Below are 19662 nucleotides of genomic sequence, written 5' to 3' on the forward strand. Positions count from 1 at the left end.
TGATTGAATGGGGTTAAGGATTTGGTGTGGGAGTTCCTTCATATCAGCTTTCCCCACGGATCCAGCGTACGACTGCGTCATGATATGATTTCAACCCATTTGCCGTACCTTCATTGCGATTTGCAGTAAGTCCATGGGCCAATTGCAGAACTAAACAGCCCGCTAAATTTAAATACTTGTTTAATAGCTTAATTAATATATTAGTTTAACAAAACAGAACTAAACCTAAATTAAGACTGACACGTGGATCACATTACAAGTAATGGCTCGAAGCTGGTCGACGCGTGCGATGACGAACGGTGAGTTCTTCCAAGGATTTTGTGGAGAGTTAGGGTTAATCCAAACCCTAGAGAGATCGATCATCCGGTAGCCATGGTTGCATGCTCCCTTCCCTCTTCCATGATCGCAATCCCAAATCGCCGCTCTTCGCCGGATCTCTTCCGCTCATGGAATCTCGTCTTTGTTCCTTGTCTCCGTTCGAATTCCTCTTCTCGCTTTGTCTACTCGGCTTCCGCATCCTCTCGCAGCATCAGCCGGCTGCGAGGTGCGCCGGTGCGGTTTTCATTTACCGAAGGCGACAGGGGCTCATCGTCGGCTGCCGATTCATCTGCCGCCGAAGAAGCACAGGAGGCCGTGGTGGAGATTCTGCGGGAATGCGGAGCTTCCGAAGAGGAGTCGGTTTACATCGCTTCCAATTCTAGGGGTTACTTGGAGATGCTCATTGGGAACGTCCAAGAACTGGACGAGCACAGCCTATGGGGTTCTTGGAATAGGGAGATTGCGGAAGAGGGCGTTGATTTGAATAGTTGCAGTTTTAGGCAGAAGGTATACTATATGGCTAGAAGAAAAGGAGATAAAGGCATTCTTCCATTTCTCGAGAGCATTGGCATTAAGTTTTCATCTGCTTTGCTTATTGCTAGATATCTGTCTATGGAGAAGCTTCCTGAGCTAATCAAGAAGGTTAGAGTTTTTAAGTATGATAAATTAATGACGCATGATGCAAAATTATGCTGTTATGTATACAACTCTATCATTTGTTTTGATGAATTACGACGATAGATCAAATCAGATCCCTTAGTGCTATAAGTTTGAGATTGTCACCTCCTGGCTTTCGTACAATAGACCTGTGCATATGCTATTGCAGATGTAACCATGTATACTTGCGTATGATCAAATTAATGAATTCATGTCAAACAGGAAATAATTATGCAATGCATATATTTTGCTTTAGTATAAATAGACCTGTTCTTTTAAAGTAACCATTTATGCTGTCGACAATAGATAGACATCCTTATTTTAGCAGCAATCCAGGTACATAATTAATTCTGTTATTTAACTGAATAAAATCACCTTGTTATGGGTGACTGTGGGCATACGTGGCCAGCTGATGCGACCCCTAAACTTGAATTTTTTTAATCTCTCTCTTCCTTCGCGCGGGCTTATTTGTTCTCGTTTTCTTCCTTCGCTCGTCTCTCTCTCCTAAAACGAAAGCCCTAAACCCTCTTCGCCGCTCATCTGCTCCTCTCTTCCTTCTTCCAACCCTCGATACAGGTCATCTTGTTCAACTCTCAACTCGCACCAACTGAGTTAGGTTTTCGCTCACAACTATACTGGTCATCTCTCTCCTTTCCTTTTTCTACTTGTGTTTTAGAATGACGCAAAAAGGTGTTACGAAGGTATGTTGAGTTTTTGTCTTTTACCCATTGTAGTTTCTAAGAACCAGCTGTGTAAAGCAAGAACACTTTGACACTTGATTTCAAAGAACATGATGATGCTGGTTTTAAAAAAATTGTAACATTAGTGACGTTGGTACTGGTTTTCAAAACTCATTGACTACACGTTGGTGCTGATTTTTACAAACCAGTAGCAACGTTGGTGTTGCTTTGCAAAGACCAGCACCAACGTTGATGCTGGTTTTCAAAAATCCATTTACTACACGTTGGTGCTAATTTTTGGAAACCAACACCAACGTTGGTGCTAATTTTTGGAAACCAACACCAACGTTGGTGCTGATTTTCATGTTGGTGTTGGTTTGTAAAGACTAGGACCAACGTTGGCGTTGATTTTCAAAAACCCATTAACTACAAGTTGGTGCTGATTTTTGCAAACTAGCACCAATATTGGTTATGATTTTTAAAAACCCATTGATTACTACATTGGCGATGGTTTTAAAAAATGAACACACTGGTGATGGTTTTAAAAAATCACCACTAATATGGTGGTGGTTTCGCAAAAGCGGCACCACCCAATTTTGAAAAACACAGAAGTCACACCAACTTGTTATTTTATGTCTGAAAAAACCAATATCAATGTGGTATTGCAATATGAAAACTAGCACTACCTCAACATATTGATAAAGACAAAAGTCAAAAACATATTGGTATATCAATGTCAAAATCTTAGAACCATTATTTGTGCATATGTACACTTGTTTATTTATGTTAATAATGTACACTATGAATAATTTCAGTCATCAGTTGATGTTGCCATAAACTCCAATGGCCTAGTATTTTAGGTCACTTTAATGATTTTTTTTTGCCGTCCAGTAATGAAAGGACAGGATCACGGGTTAGTTTGTTTACATGATCGACACAAAGCGATCATTAAATAGTCTCCTTTTGCTATTTTTAAGGACATACAAGATATTTAGTAAATTCATGATTCATGGTCTACTGGTCAATATATTTCAAAGTTGGGATTCAACATTTCAAACTTTTTCAGGTACATTTTCTAGTTTTGAAAGTTAGAAGCACATAATAGAAAAGTAATCATTGTAAATTTGCAGGTGATACTTTCACTAGAAGAAATGTATCTATGTTGGTTGGTATTTCAGATAGAGGCGCTTCCTTTCCTATGAATTCAACTAATGCATTGTATCAGATGACCTCTTTCTTGTTCATTTCTTTAATAAAAAAGAACTACCTAGATCAAGAATTGAGGAGTTGCTTAAACTCTATTTTCATAGAGTTGAAGTAGATCATGATGTTTTAGTATTTTGTAAATTATGCATTTTGTATATATTTGTTTGTGTGTTGTTTTCTTCTAGTACATACAAGGTTCCATTAAGTCATGTAGATATTGTAGATGATTTTGAAAATCTAGGTAGCTTCAATTGGGTTGAAGTGATTCACCAATTTATTGCTCCCCAATGACCTACCATCGGGGATCTTTTTTCATCAAGTTAGACATATCAAACGACCACTTCCTTTCCATACCTAAAGGAATTTATTGGTCTTTGGCTGTAAGTTTTTTTTAATAATAAATGTGATTTGTTATATAGACTTTAATATCTATGTAAGATTATGTATATTGAAGCAGACATATTTTTTGGAGCATGTCCCAATACATAAACCATATAATATTAAAGGTCCACGAATAAATAAGTGAAGGTTTACTTCTTCACATATTAGTAAAGTGAGAATTTTGTTGGACCAACTGAAGAGGTAAATATTGAAGACCATCACCCAACTTTCATTTGTAATGTCTAAATAATTATTTCTAATTTGATAGGTTTTTAGTGACCTAGTCCCTACCCATTCTGAAAATATATTGGTAGAAAATCTTCCTTACCTTGATAATACTCTGTTACGATTCTGCAAGTGCACGGATTAGTCGTTAGTAATATAAAAGATTGTTGAACTCACAAAGACTGGTTATAAGTACTAGTGATGGCACACTTAGGATTAGCTACACTATCGATGAGTGTAAGTAATCTAAGAAAAGAGACTAGAAAGCGGGGGATGAGAACTAGCAACGAGAAGAAATCAACCTGGTTAATGAAAAGTTCTAGGAGTTCGGTTTCATTGTCGTGGTATTGATGTGTCTCATACTATCCTATACTCATTGTCCATCAGCATGCATTCGCCGAAAGCTAAAACAACTATTCTTGAGCACCAAACAAAGACGATCCCTATGAAATCCTGTTACGGTTAACCCCTGTCACTAGGGCGCCTCGGTAGATCACAAGGACACGACTCTTATTGATGCCATCAAAGATAGAATTAAGAAGCTTAGTTTGGTCTTTTACTTCCTTGTGGAGGCGTCGCCTCTCCTTTCAAAGAAGTACCCTAGATGTCTGTGAATGGGTTACTCCTGCCACCAGGGCCCCTCGGGTGTACGATCTAAGGTATTCCCTCTACGAGATTGGCAATCCCTACACAATCAATCAACACGACAAAGAGATTGAGTAGTCGAAATAAAGCAAGCGAAATCATCCAATGATTATAAACGTAATATGAGTTTTACATCAAAACCAATCCACAATTACTCCCTCATCCTAGAACAAGGACTCTACTCCATAGATGCTGGAGAAAAACTCGAAGACATAGTAAATCTAAACATACAATCCTCAAAAGCAAAGAGAGAAAGAAGAAGTAAGCTCATCCAATGACGATGAGTGATCTTCGGATCCAACCCTTTGCTTTTGGAGTTGATGTGGTGATGAAAGGTCGCTGGATCGATGTCCTAGACGGTGTGGAATGGCACCAAAGCGATTCTCCTCTTGTCGGCTCGCCTCCCGGCTCTCCCCCCTTCGGAAAAGGGATTAAAATTCCTTTTATAGGCTAGGGCGCGACGCGGCGGCACGACCGTGCAAGGATGACACGACCGTGCCGTAACTTGGCTCTGGATGCGTTGCACGGCCGTGCCGATTGGCACGACTGTGTGATGCTAGGACTCGGCTTCTGGGGCATGGCCGTGTAGTGTTGCACGGCTGTGTGATGCTTGGCCTCGGTAATGGGGGGCACGACCGTGTAGGGTTGCACGACCATGTTCTGATCCGCCTCTAGATTGGCCGCATGGCCGTGCAAGGGTTGCACGACCGTGCATTTCTCCTCTTCTGGTTGGCCACACGGTCGTGCAAGGTTTGCACGGCCGTGTTCTCTAGCTCACTTCGGTGCGACGACAAATGTTGTTTTCACTCCGAAAGTTGCTCCTGTCAATACAAAACCAAACAAAGAGCAGATATCTGTGCAAAAGAGTATATATGATGAATACATGATAAAAGAGGCGATCATACAAAGGATACGTACGTATAAAGCAAGCGAATGTGCGTAAAAGCATGCATAAACTATCGTAATATTTACGCACATCATACTCCACATCCATTAGAGACATCACCGGTACATGATATAGAAGTCATATGTCCAAGTGATAGTGATTGTCCTAATTGTATTATTTGTTAGAACCGAATTAAGAAGCTAACAATGGAAAATATGCAGCTAAATGAAAGAGTGAAAGAATTACTTGAATTAATAGAAAAGCAAGGTATCTTGGTTGAATCAAGCGACCCTATAGTGGATCCTCATCCTAAACCAGTTGCTTCTAGAACAAGGACTAGGAGAGGGCGTGATTGTTATGATTACACTCCTGTTGATAATCCTATGTGGTCCAAGCTTTTACCTCAGAAGAAGAGAAGCAAGATAGAAATTTGCAAGCCTTTTGAGAACATCACATGATAAGGAGCTGTTCTTGACTGGGGAAAAGAAAAAATTGATCACTACGATAAACAAGAAGAGAGGAGAGATTATCTCAATTCCTAAAGGAAATTATGAAGAAGAGGCCAAGGAGGAGGTTGAAAGAATTGCTATACTTGACAAAATGTGATTGCAAGCCATTGCAGTAAGTCTGTATTTACACATCAATTAGTTTGAGTAATTTGATTTCATCACTAATTATAATTTTTTTTGTTTACAGTGGTATGCAAGAAACAATTTAAAATTCCCCATAAGAAAAAATAAGATGAAGATGTGACCTACTTGTTAAATACATTGGAAAAATTAAAGTATGGTCAAACTCATTATTTTAAAAATTAACAACTAATAATATTTATTTATCTTATTGAAAGTTATTGATTTACTTTTCAGGCCCACAACGGAACTTGATTGGGAGGAAGCACCTTTTTGTTTAACTACGGCTTCCTTATTATTTGGTGTAAATGCTAATATTTTTACAAGACGAGAGTTAATTAATATCTTTTGTTCGATTCTATTTAGGGGACATCCTCATCTAGTATGTTATACAACAACTCTATATATATTTCAACGATCTTCACCGTAAGGAATTTAAATTATAAGATATTATATAATGGTTGAATATGTTGTATTAATTGGTTACTTATTGTAGTCAACATCAAAATTTTTATATAAGTGTCACGACACAAATCATAAAAATCGATATGGTAGAGGGAGATGTTAGGTATGTATTTATACTTTCACTTGCTCTCGATCGACACAAAAGCAATGACTTTCAATCATTACAACTCTCTTGGATATCATGGTAAATCATTATCAGATTTTGAAGCATTAGTGAAATACAATATTCCTGTTTCTGTTAGTATTCCAGTATAAATTACATTTGATGTTAGTTTTTCCATTTCATTCTTATAAGTATCCGAATTAAAAGAATTTTATCTTGAGAAACTTGCTGCCATTCAGTCTGGTTTAGAATATCACCATACCTTTGACAAATGAGTCAGTGTCACAGTTGATTGTCCACAACAAGAAATCAGGTAAGTATAAGAGAATATGTAAATTTATCTTAAATTTGAAATGCTAAATTTCTCATGTTATTTATAGTAATAATAACTAAGACTTCTTTGTGATGCAATACATTATATGTCTGCTATATGATCTGAAGATGGACTTCAAACAAGCAGACATAAAAAAATATATAATAAATGTATCAATATCAATTTTGAGAGACAAGTTCTCAATATTTTCAGTCTAATTATCCATTGTGTTGTAGCATGGAAACTTGGGTATGGATTGCACAGCTAATATTGTGTACTTATGATATTTGTATATATGTATTTGTAAAATATAAAAGAGTTATGGTTTCATTAGTCTTTCTATATTTAATTTGTAACAATCTTAGTAAATGCAACTTATAGTAAATGTAATGGAATACTTGTGATATAATTGATTTGGTGTTAATAATATTGTTAATTGATTATTGAAGATTGTTGTGTATGAAATGTGATTCATATAGCCAAACTCACCTAGTGGGAAAAGACTTGGTTGTTGTTGTTGTGTATGAAATGTGAACTTTATATTGAATATTCACATGAATCAATTTACTGTCAAGCCAAATAAAATACACAATGTCATTAGCACGGTGGTGTTGATATGCGAAGACCAACACTAGAGTGGTGCTGGTATTATGAATTATGATACTATAACTTCTTATAGGATACTCAGAACCATGACTTCACAACATCTCTACCTTCTTCACACTCATATCTTCAATATTATGGCAGATCAACGTGGTGCTGGCTTTGGAAGATCAACACTAACGTTCGTGCCACTTGGCATGTAGTCATATATTCTTGTGTGAATCTCAGAACCATAGTTGGATGACATATATATATTATATACAATCACTCCTTCCATCCCATTCAAAAATTTTAGAAATCCAAGGGTTTTAGGTCAATCAATGGGTTTCGATCAAAACTCATTGATAGATTTAGATGACTCTAATCAGACTCATTTTAAGTCCTATGAGTTCATATAGGTCACAAGAGTTTGAAAATACCATCATTTACTCTTTTTAGACATTCCTAGTGTTGTTCCAAACTATTTGAAATTTTATGTACATTGTGGTGCTGGTATGAGAAGATCAACACCACGTTGGTGTTGATCTTCGGAAATCAACACTAAGCTTGATGATCGGAAGCCAAAGCCACAGTGCTGCTTTTGTAAGAGCAGCACCACGTTGTTGGTGCTGGTGCTACTTTTGCAAGACTTGCACCAACGTGGTGTTGCTTTTGCAAGAGCAGCACCAACGTCCGTGCCACTTGGCACGCGACATAACTTTGTGGGAATCTCAGAACCATGGTTGGAGGGCATATATCTATTCTACACACTCACCTTTCCATCCCATACCAAAATTTCAGAAATCCAAGGCTCCTAGTTAATCAATGGGTTTCGATCAAAACCCATTGATGGATCTAAAGGACTCTGATAGGACACATCCCAAGTCCTAGGGCTTCATACATGTCACATGAGTCCAAATATGTCATTATTTACTCATTTTAGACCTTCTTAGTATTGTTTCAAACAATTTGAATCTTTTTTAATCAATGGGAGCACTACGTTGGTGACTTGGTGCTGATCTTTGGAAATTAGCACCACGCCTGGTGATAAGAAGCCAAGGCTACATTGGTGTTGCTTTTACAAGACAAGCACCAACGTGGTGTTGGTGCTGCTTTTGCAAGAGCAGCACCATGTTGGTGCTGCTTTTGCAAGATTAGTACCAATGTCCGTGTCACTTGGCACGCGGCCATAACTTCTTGTGGGAGTCTTAGAACCATAGTTGGAGGGCATATATACATTTTAAACACCCACCTCTTCCATCTCATACCAAAATTTTAGAAATCCAATGGTTATAGGTCAATCAATAGGTTTCGGTCAAAATACATTAATAGACCTAGACGACTCTGGTCGGACTCATGCCAAGTCCTATTGTTCATATGGGTTATAGGAGTCTAAATATACCCTCATTTACTCATTTTAGAACTTCCTAGCGTTCTTCAGAATTTCCTTCAGGAATTGAGATAATCTCTTCCTTTTCTTGCTTATTGTAGTGATCAATTTTTTTTCCTCGGTCAAGAACAGCTTTGTCTTGTGATGTTCTGGCTTGTAAATTTCTATCTTGCTTCTCTTCTTCTGAGGTAAAAGCTTGGATCACATAGGACTATCAATAGAAGTATCTGTAATCATAGCGATCACATTCTCTCTTAGTCCTTATTCTAGAACCAACTGGTTCAGGATGAGAATCCACTACAAGGTCTCTTGATTCAGCCAAGATGCTTTGCTTTTCTATTATTCCAAGTAATTCTTTCACTATTTCATTTAGCTACATGTTTTCCATTGTTAGTTCCTTGATTTGGTTCTAATAAATAATACAATTAGGGCAATCACTATCACTTGGGCATTTGACTTTTATATCATGTACCGATGATGTCTCTAATGGATGTGGAGTGTCATCGAGATAAGGGAGATTTTCTACGAATGTATTTTTAGAAGGGGTAGAGACTAGTTCACTAATAACCTATCAAATTAGAAATAATTATTTAGACACTGCAAATGAAAGTTAGGTGATAGTTTTCGATATTTACCTCTTCAGTTGAGACTTGGTCCAACAAAGTTCTTACTTTACTAATATGTGAAGGAGTATACCTCCACTTATTTATTCGTGGATCTTTAATATTATATGGTTTATGGATTGGGACATGCTCAAAAAACTATGTCCGCTTCAATATACGTAATCTTACATACATAATAATGTCCATATAACAAATCACGTTTATCATTAAAAAAAACTTACAACCAAAGACCAGCAAATCCCTTTAGGTATGGAATTGAAGTGGTCGTTTGATATGTCTGACTTGATGAAAAAAGATGCCCAATGGTAAGTAATTGGGGAGCAATAAATTGGTAAATCACTTCAACCTAATTAAATTTATCTAGATTTTCAAAATCATCTACAAGGCCTAATTGAACCTTGTATGTACTAGATAAAAAAACACACAAACAAATATATACAAAAATGTTAATTTACAAAATACTAAAACATCATGATCTACTTCAACTCTATGAGAATAGAGTTTAAGCAACTTCTCAATGTTTGATCTAGTAGGTTCTTTTTTATTAGAGAAGTGAGTAAGAAAAATGTCACTTGATGCAATGAGGAACGGAAGCACCTCTATCTGAAATACCAAACAATAAAGATACATTTCTTCTAGTGAAAGTAACTAGGACACCTGCAAATTTACAATTAGTTTTCTATTATGTGCTTCTAACTTTCAAAACAAGAAAATGTATCTGAAAATTTAAATATTTGAGATGTTGAATCCTAACTTTGAAATATATTCACCAGTAGACCACGAATTTGTTGAATATTTTATATGCCTAAAAATATAGCAAAAGGGGGTTTAACGGTCGCTTTGTGTCGATCATGTAAACAAATTGATTCACCATCCTTATTGTTGGACGGCCAAAAAAAACCATTACAGTGACCTAAAATATTGATCCATTGGAGTTTATGGCTAATATCAACTGATGACTGGAATTATTGAAAGTGTACATATGCATAAATAATGATTCTAAGATTTTGACATTGATATACCAATATGTTTGCTTACTTCTATGTCTTTATCAATATGTTAGGGTGGTGCTATTTTTCATATTGGAGTACCACATTGATGGGTTTTCAGACATAGAATTACAAGTTGGTGTGACTTTTGTGTTTTTCCAAATTGGGTGGTACTGGTTTTGAGAAACCACCACCACATTAGTGGTGATTTTCTAAAACCAGCATCAATGTGTCCATTTTTTAAAACCATAACCTATGTAGTAATCAATGGGTTTTTGAAAATCAGAACCAATCTTGGTGTTGGTTTTTGAAAACCAACACTAATGTTGATGCCATTGTTTGTAAATCAGCACCAACGTTGGTGTTGCAAAAATCAACACCAATGTGTAGTAAATGGGCTTTTCGTGTTGATCTTTGCAAACTAGTACCAATGTGAGTGCTGGTCTTTGCAAACCAGCACCAATGTGAAAATCAGCACCAACGGTGATGCTGGTCTTTGAAAACCAGCACTACTGTTGCAATTTTTTAAAACCAGCACCATCATATTCTTCGAAATCAAGCACCAAAGTGTTCTCGCAGTGATTTTTACACAGCTAATTCTAAGAAACTATGATGGGTAAAAGACAAACACTCAACGTACCTTTGCAACACCTTTTTACGCCATTTTGAAACATGAGTAGAAAAAGGAGAGGAGGGAGATGACCAATATAGTTGTCAGCAAAAACCTTAACTCACTTGGTGCGAGGTGAGAGTTGAACAAGATGACTTGTATCTAGGGTCAGAAGTGGAGGAAGAGAGGAGCGGATGAACGGCGAAGAGTTGTTAGGGCTTTCGTTTTAGGGGGGAGGCAAGCGAAGGAAGAGAAGGAGAACAAATACACCCGCATGAAGGAAGAGAGAGATTAAAAAAAATTCAAGTTTAGGCCGCGTCGGCTAACCACCTATGCAGTTGCCCATATAAGGGCGTGCAAGGTATCCAAATTATATTTTGCCTTAGTACAAATAGACCTGTTCTGTTGAAGTAACCATTTATGCTGTCAACAATAGATAGACATCCTTATTTTAGCAGCAATCAGGTACATTTTAATTCTGTTATTTAATTGAACAAATTACCTTGTTATTTTTGTGTATTTTCTTTCAGGTGAATTTTGTGAAAGGAATTCTGTTTCCAAGCACTAACAATGAGGCATTTATTGGAAAAAATGCAAGAAGAATGATGATGTATTTGTCAATTACTGCAGATGACGATGTTCAGCGCACTTTGTCTTTTTTTGAAAAGGTAAGTAATGGTACGTGCCATCTGTTTCTAAGATGAAGCCTTTTATTCTTCTCTTAGTTGCTAGGCGATCCTTTGAAAAAGTGCCCTAGGTGGCTAGAGAGTTTGCATATATTATCTAGGCAGGTCTAAGGAAAAAAAGTCAATTTGTTTTTGGCTTAGTTTTCCCCATCAGCCCACTCGACACCCCCTGCATGCCCTAGCCTCCCACCCAACACAACTTTTATCCACGTTTTCATTCAATATCGATGGTTTGCAAAGATTTTTGGTTTTTTAGATCATCTTTTCTTCCGTCTATACCTTGGATGTGATTTCCCTTTGCCTTTGCCCTTGTCATTTATTTTTATTCTCATACAATGCTAAATTTTTCATCATTTAATCTTAGCATTCAATGTTTCTTTTCTTTGTGGTATTTTTTTTTGTTGCTGTGTGAAATAAGGAATGCTTTTTATTGTTATGTGATTAGTACTTAATTATTAATTATCACTTGTCTGTTTGTAATTGTAAATTTGATTTGATTGATTAAGGATAGAGTTGTTATGTATTCCCTGTGATCACTCTTAATTTAATATATTTTTTTATTTTAATATTGAGCACTTAGGACCCCCCTATACCCTGCCCTATTGCCTAGGCATTATGCAGTGAGCCGATTCTGTTCCATTTGAAACTGTTTTTTAATATGTAATTTGTTATTATGATAGTGATCACAAAGATGAATATATATCCTAAATAATACTTCATGCAGATGGAGGCAAGGCAAGGCGGCCTAAATATGTTGGGTAACAGGGATGCCTCTTTCTGCTACTTGATCGAATCATTTCCAAAGCTTCTTGTCTTTTCAGTGGATAACCATTTTAAACCATTGGTCAGCTTCCTTGAGCTAGTTGGAGTTCCTAAAGAAGGCATTTCAACTATACTGTTGACATTTCCTCCTATCTTATTCTATGATATTGAGAAAGATCTGAAGCCAAAACTTCATGGATTAGCAAAGGTTTCATCTAAAATAACTTTATTTTTTATGTTTGACAATTATTGAGTTTTCTATTCACTATATTATCTTCTTATCAGGTCAGATTTATAGACATGAAAATTTGGTTGCTCTCTCATTATTTTTTATTCTTTTTAGATAGTATTTCCATAAGAGCTGGAACGATGATTCTATCATAGTAATTTCCCTGGGTGGCTTGCTTTGAACACATGTTTTTCTCGTGTAATTAAGTGAAGCTGATAAGTCTGATATAACGAAGATATATTAACATTCTACTTTATCTTATCAAATTATGTCACAAGATTCTTGAAATTTTACAATGATATTTGCTAAAAACTAACTCATGCTGCATAAAACATGGTTGATAGTCGTTGTTATGCTAGTTGCAACTTTCATGTATTAGATCTAACCTTTTCAGTTTGGGAGCTCTCTCCTTCCTTGCTCCCTTTGGTTATTGTTTAGAATCATAATGCTTTAGCATGGAAATGGGGAAACATGGACTATCTTTTGTAATTGCACTCGGTTTTTTTATGCCCTAGCATAAAAATAACTAATGTTGAAGATTTTAGAATGGGAATTTTGAGATATAGAAGCATATATAATAAATACAACATAACTGTAAAAATTTGTATTCTTACTCTGATTTATAATGAAAATCAGCAATTTTTTTCCATTTCCAATGAGATTCTGTCATGGATGTCTGTAAGCATATTTATATCTTTGTTGCTTTAGGCAGGTGCCGAAGAGAAGGATATTGCAAAGATGATATTGAAATATCCTTGGCTTCTTTCAAACAGCATTCAGAAGAATTATAACAGGCTGCTAGCATATTTTAATGTAAAGAAGGTAGAACTGATTCTATTTTTTTGCTCCATATTTGAACTGATTATTGTACTCCATTCTGAAGGAAATTAAATATCCACTATAACATTGAGCATTCTATTATAGTTGGCAAAAGGCGATTGCTCTCGCCCTTAGCGCCCCCGTCAACCCGTCGAGAGCCAACACGGAGGAGGTAAATCACGGGTGACTATTAGCCTTTGGAATAGTGACTGACACATGAGGAAGATATTTATCGGCTATGCCGAGATTTGAACCCTGACCTCAACTTGGTAGCACCTCATGCGATAGCCACTAGACCGACCTGAGGGGACAATTGAGCATTCTATTAGAGGGAAAGATGGAAGGTGGAGAGGGAGACGAGAAAATTTGAATTATTCTATAGTTGAGTTTGGTTTGAATATTACTAGTGATATAATCTTGTTTAGAGCTCAATGGAGGGAAAACAATTCATGTGGATGATCACAAATAGTTGGAACAACATGGCTTGATGATGAGGATTATCTATTTACTTTCTGAATTTCAATCCATAGCATTAGACTTATTTTGTCAGACATTTTTTGTGGGCATTAGTCCATTTGTGTTGATGCTTAACAAGGGTTTTACCAAAATTCATTTATTTCAAATGTTTCAGATTATTAGCTTTGTGAACGTATTGAAGTTCACATTTTTTTTAACAAAACATCTTAATTAGTATACTTTTCTTGCACTACATTTGTTATTATGTTTGCACCATGATTTTCTTAGTGCTGATAATCTCATTTCATATCAGATTCCAAAAGCCAGCTTTGACATTGCAATTAAAAGTTGGCCTCATGTATTGGGTTGTTCGACTTCAAAGATGAAGTCAATGGTGGAGCAATTTGCTGAACTTGGTGTTAGTAGGACGATGATGGTTCCAGTTATTACTTCCAGTCCACAGCTTCTTCTCATGAAACCTACGGAATTTCTTGAGGTACACTATAGAATTGCTACTCTATGTGAGATTTAAAATTTAAATTGCTATTGGCACGTCATGTGAGGTATCAGCGAGTACACTAGTGACCAAGAGCCATTCAAGCCGCCCAGTCCAATTTGACCTCTCCATCAATGATCACCCCTTAGGCAATCCCCATCCCCTCCTGGCTAACTAAATCTCAGCTTATACCTCCCAGTTTATTCCATGCCTTATACCTAACTCCACCATCCTTCCTTCAACCCTGTAGGAGAGTTGTTCGAGGAGCATCATTTGGAATGAAGCAGCGACACGTGACAGAGAGCAATTTGGCCTTAACCTGGTTCCTGCAGTGTATGTCTTATTGACATTAAAACACATGTCCATTGCAAACACACATAGAATCTTTGCTGCATTCTGATGCTACCTTTTGCAATTAAACCAGTTAATGAACAGTTTGACTGACTCCAAATCTTGGTTTCCTTGACCTCTGCCAACTGTACCTATCTGCATGTCTATACTTTGTCAAAGTTGCAGATCATTGTGGATACTTGATCACTGGACACTAGATAGAGACAGCAGAGATTTGTGTGTTATTGATATATTTAAAGAATTGTTCCAGCCACAGCATCTTTGCAATTCTAAGTGATTTCATTGGGACGACTCTTTTAATCTTTATCTTCATTTTGCAGTTATTTCTTTGTACAGACTCTGGTCCATCAATCTTGGGTTTTAGATTTTCATTTGGGTTTGGCTTATTTTTTAAAATCAGGGTTTTAATTTAAAACTGACTGGATTCCGAGCTGCCCATAACCAACAATCTGTTCTAGGTTTGAGCGTTTGTAGGATCACATGTCATGCTTAAAAAAAAATTATTTATGATTATGTTTTTGTTATGTTGTTTAATACTTTATACTCTCCTAGGTTGTATCTTTCATGGAAGAATTTGGTTTTGATAGTACAACAATTGGTAGAATCTTATGTCGCTGTCCGGAAATATTTGCTTCTAGTATTGAAAATACACTCAGGAAGAAAGTCCAATTCCTTATGGATTTTGGTATCTCAAAAGACCGCCTTCGTCGGGTTATCAGAAAATATCCAGAGATGCTTCTTTTAGACACAGATAATACATTACTTCCCAGGTATAGCAACAAATATATCTCCATGCAGATGTTGTGTTTATTCATTCTTTTATAATTATATATTTTTTTTGTCACATTCAAATTGTTTTACTTCGTCTGTCTCCAAAAAAGGATCCCAGCAGCTTGTTTTTCAAATTCTGTATCAATAGTATGAATAAATGACACTTTTTCATAAGCCTATATTCTGCCTGTTCTATTCCATTTTCTTTTTATGCTAGCCCTGATTTATTTAGACCAAGCTAATTGAATTGAACAAAAGTGTAGTTTTGGTTGCCCCCTATCTAGCTTCATTATCTAGTAATTTTATCAGCTGAATTTTCATCACTTGGCTGGAACCTTTTTGTCATTTGGTCTGAACAAGATGTTGCTAGAGCTTCCAAAATACTTGATTTATCTATATAATCCTTACCTACTAAGTTTTTTCCTCATTGCTACGTACAAATAATCCCTGCTATATCAAGTAATAACAAACTTCCAAGTTGACATTTTCTTTTGCGCTTCTCATTTCTGAACCGAACAGTCTTAATTTTACATGGTGCAAAATTTATACAGTTGCTCATTTTGTTTTCTTGTGCATCAGATTGAGATTTCTGATGAAGGTTGGGCTGTCAAAGAAGGAGGTATGCTCCATGATATGTAGATTTTCCCCTATCTTAGGTTATAGCATTGAAGTTGTTTTAGAACCCAAGCTCGAGTTCCTCTTGAGCACCATGAAAAAACCACTCAAGGAAATAGTTGAATATCCAAGATACTTTAGCTATTCACTGCACAAGAAGATAAGGCCCAGGTTCTCGGTGCTGAAGAGTAGAAATCTTGATTATAGTTTGGAAGACATGCTATCTAAGAACGATGAGGACTTTGTACGTGTGTACATGGATGTTGATGTGCCTCTTGTGGTGCCCTCAGTTACGTCAAAAGATGCTTCATAGGAGAGGGATGTCAAATCATTTTGGAAAAATCTCCAATGCCATTGAATTATCATATATTTTGCAGAACAAGGCTTGTCTGTTCCACCAAATTTCCCTGAGGACGGTCACGATTATGTGCAATCATACAAAAGGGGTGCTACTGATGAAAAGCCACGCCGGTCGATCTAAATGTGACCCTGCTGCCCTATGTACTGGCTCGAAGATAGAAATGTTTCAGATATTTCAGTGCCCTGAGTTTGCAAGGTTAAACGAATCTGACCCTGCTGCAACATGAATAATGAGGTGGTGCGGGATAAAATGTCTCAATGAGTGTATACTTCTTTTACTCTAGAGAAAAGAACAAAGCGTGGAGGCAAATCAAACAATGATCAAGTATTGTTCACCTATCATATTTATTAGGTTTTGCCACGGGTTAGTGAGAATCTGTTTGTTTTGCAATAGGAACTCTTCATGAAGTGCCTTTGAAATTTTTGTCGATTAATTCTAAGCTCATCTCTTCATGAGCTGAGATAGAGTAATTATAATCAAAACAGTTACAACAACATTAACAACATACATAGGAAATCCAGTCAAATTGCATTTGATTATTAACTGCTGTGGATCCAGTCAAATCTGGGCAATCTAGCAGATCAATCACTATGCTATATTTTTCAGTTCATGAAATAAATTAAAATAAAATAAACAGGCCATGTGAAGGTCTCTTAATTGTCAAGCTTTGGCATTTATTGGTGATTGCTAATTTTATAAGTGGAATAAAGTACATGAAGACTTGCAATGCTTGTTTTATATGTATATTTATAGATTTTGGATATCTTACACCTTATGTCCTAAATTTCTTTTATAAGTTCCAAGTCCTAAATAAATTTCAAAAAACTAATATTAGGTGATCACATTTTTTTTTATAAGTTCTAAGTCTTAAAAAATTTAAAAATAATAACATTAGGTATTCACGGGTGATCGGAAAAAAATAATAATGATTTTTATATTGATATAATACATTGGCTCCAATTGTTATGTTATTCTCCCATTAAGGATTTGTCGGGATGAACATAAGGACTTGATACCCCAACACCTATTATTTGGTGGTGTGTGTGTGTGTGTGTTGGGGGGGGGGGGGGGGGGGGGGAATTCTTCTCTTGTTGTAATTTAAGTTAGATTTATATTTGATGTTAGTGATTAAGTGTATCAATTAGTCATGTTGAGTGTAGTAGATAGAGATTGGAAATTGATTTCGTGATTATTTTCCTTTACATGATTTAAAGATAGATTCTAGGAACATTTGAGATGAACATAGTTATTTTTATTATAATTAGATCAAATTTTTTGATAAATTTTTTAAAACTCAAAAACACGAAGAAGAAGAAGAATAATAATAATAATAATAATAATAATAATACATTATCATTCACATTAACTGCTATATTACGAAGAAACAGGGGCGGATCTAGAGGGGGGGTGGGCGGCATCGGCGGTCGCCCCCTCTTGCCGGTAATGGAACCCCTAGTAGTATGGGGTTCCATCGGTGGAGATAAAAGATACCATCTCTTGTTCTACTTAAAAATCATCCCTCTATACTTGAATTTCTAGATCCGTCACTGCGAACAAACACACACTTCAGATATTGTAAGAAACCATGACAAAAAAAACCCACAAATTTATTGATTTTATTAACGGACATTTAAAAAAGGCACAAAGTTATCATTTTTAGATTTTAATAATTTAATCGACCAATTATGGCATGATTCAGTTATGGCGGTGGGCGATGTAGCGGGCGAGGTGGCGTAGCGGCCGCGCTCTGTTCCTGTCGAACCCCTGCAGTTCCTCCTCCGCCTTCGCCGCCAGCTCCTCCGCCAGTAATCGCGCCTTCTCCAACCCCATCAGCTTCGGGTACGTCGCCTTCCCTTTCGCCAAGTCCTTCCCGGCCGTCTTCCCCAGCTCCTCCGACGTCCTCGTCACGTCCAGCACGTCGTCCACCACCTGGAACAGAAGACCCACCGCCCGCCCGTACCTCCTCAGCCTCTCCACCTCTTCCTCCTCCGCACCGCCAATGATTCCCCCGCACGCCACCGCGGCCTCCAGCAGCCTCGCCGTCTTGTGCAGGTGGATGTACTCCAGCACCTCCAGTCCCACCTCCTTGCCCTCGCACTCGATGTCCACGACCTGCCCCGCCAGCAACCCCTCCGCCCCCGTCGCCTTTCCCAGCTCCGCCACCGCCCGGAGGACCTGCATCGGCGGTACCCCCGCCGTGGCCTCCGCCGCGTGCGCGAAGGCGAAGCAGTGCAGAGCATCGCCCGCCATCACGGCGACGCCCTCCCCGAAGACCACGTGGTTGGAGGGGCGCCCGCGCCGGAGCTCGTCGTTGTCGATGCAGGGAAGGTCGTCGTGGACGAGCGACATGACGTGGAGCATCTCGACGGCGCAGGCGAAGGGCATGGCGGTGGATTCCTCTCCGCCGACCAGCTCGCAGGCGGCGAGCGTCAGCACCGGGCGGACGCGCTTTCCGGGGGCCAGGAGGGAGTAGCGCATGGCGGCGAGGAGCCGCTCCGGGTGTCGGAGCGGCAGCGCACGGTCGAGGGCGTCGTCCACGCGCCGGGCTTTCTCGGTCATGTACCGCTTCAGGTCGAACAGGTCGGCCTCATGAGCCACCGCCTCAGGAGCAGAGGAGGCGCATCTGACGCCCGGAAGAAGGCGGCGCGGGCGAGCGGCGACGCCCCATGACGGAGACGAGCAAGAAGTCATCACCTGAGCAAAAGCCGGGAAGCAAACAAAGGCGTGAGCCATGATATGATACCGCTCCTCGATCACTTCCGCTATGTTCAGATGGAGGAGCCGGCCAACGTATATATAATATAAAACCCCTTCATCTCAATTAATAAAATAAAATAAAATAAAATAAAACAAAATAAAACAAAACGTCAAATTATATCATTAAAAAAAGATAATTTGTTTTTTTTTTTTTTTAAAATGTCTCCTAGTTTTCGATCCCAGTGTCAAACAAATTTGGACAAAAATGGAGGAAGTTCAAATTAAGAGGAATATTATATGAAGATCTTCTTTTTCATAAATAAATAAATGAATGAATGAATGTTCCTATTTTATCTCAAAAATACTTTTGGATTCAATGTTATTATAAAAATTACTAGATAGTTGATACAAAGTGTTTAAAGTGAGAAAAATTACTTGCTAGTTTATAAACATCGAAGACGCTAAGCAGGATAGTGATCCATGTTCAGATAATGTTTATTTTATTTAAAATATGATGGAGTCAGGAACTTATAGTTTATTTTGTTAATTGGAATATTGTTTGAAATAATTTATCACTCTCTAATAATAAGGAAAATTAAAATAATATAATGACATATAGAAGCTAACAATTAGTTGTTACACGTTATAAAAATTATATATTAATTTCGACATGGTCGATTATAATTAAATAATATTTATTTAAAATATATTAAATAT

At 37.5% G+C, this 19662-nt stretch overlaps 2 protein-coding genes across 3 annotated transcripts; one reads left to right on the top strand and one right to left on the bottom strand.

Moving 5' to 3' along the window:
• The first annotated feature begins 271 nt into the window (after positions 1-271).
• On the top strand, positions 272-16638 carry LOC121970334 (transcription termination factor MTERF6, chloroplastic/mitochondrial-like). Of its 2 annotated transcripts, XM_042520973.1 has the most exons (8): positions 687-825; positions 921-960; positions 11233-11370; positions 12113-12358; positions 13088-13201; positions 13968-14150; positions 15054-15271; positions 15852-16638. In XM_042520973.1, the coding sequence occupies exons 2-8, from the start codon at positions 931-933 to the stop codon at positions 16198-16200; spliced, it is 1278 nt and encodes a 425-aa protein (XP_042376907.1). In that variant the 5' UTR covers positions 687-825; positions 921-930; the 3' UTR covers positions 16201-16638. The 2 variants fall into 2 exon arrangements, with proteins under 2 accessions (XP_042376906.1, XP_042376907.1); XM_042520972.1 differs by having other exon boundaries at positions 272-960.
• A 1201-nt stretch (positions 16639-17839) lies between these two features.
• LOC121970335 (geranylgeranyl pyrophosphate synthase 7, chloroplastic-like) lies at positions 17840-19037 on the bottom strand. Its single transcript, XM_042520974.1, has one exon. It carries the CDS (start codon positions 18979-18981, stop codon positions 17944-17946), a length of 1038 nt encoding a protein of 345 aa, XP_042376908.1. The 5' UTR covers positions 18982-19037; the 3' UTR covers positions 17840-17943.
• Between the last annotated feature and the right edge of the window lie 625 nt (positions 19038-19662).

This window comes from Zingiber officinale, chromosome 4A, assembly GCF_018446385.1.
Source record: "Zingiber officinale cultivar Zhangliang chromosome 4A, Zo_v1.1, whole genome shotgun sequence".
NCBI lineage: Eukaryota > Viridiplantae > Streptophyta > Magnoliopsida > Zingiberales > Zingiberaceae > Zingiber > Zingiber officinale.

Bases quoted from the DNA above. Each gene is read 5' to 3' on its own strand.
- LOC121970334 (XM_042520972.1), top strand. From the start codon at position 373: ATGGTTGCATGCTCCCTTCCCTCTTCCATGATCGCAATCCCAAATCGC. The intron at 961-11,232 runs GTTAGAGTTTTT...ATTTTCTTTCAG, and splicing joins TTCCTGAGCTAATCAAGAAG to GTGAATTTTGTGAAAGGAAT. The intron at 13,202-13,967 runs GTAGAACTGATT...ATTTCATATCAG, and splicing joins CATATTTTAATGTAAAGAAG to ATTCCAAAAGCCAGCTTTGA.
- LOC121970335 (XM_042520974.1), bottom strand. From the start codon at position 18,981: ATGGCTCACGCCTTTGTTTGCTTCCCGGCTTTTGCTCAGGTGATGACT.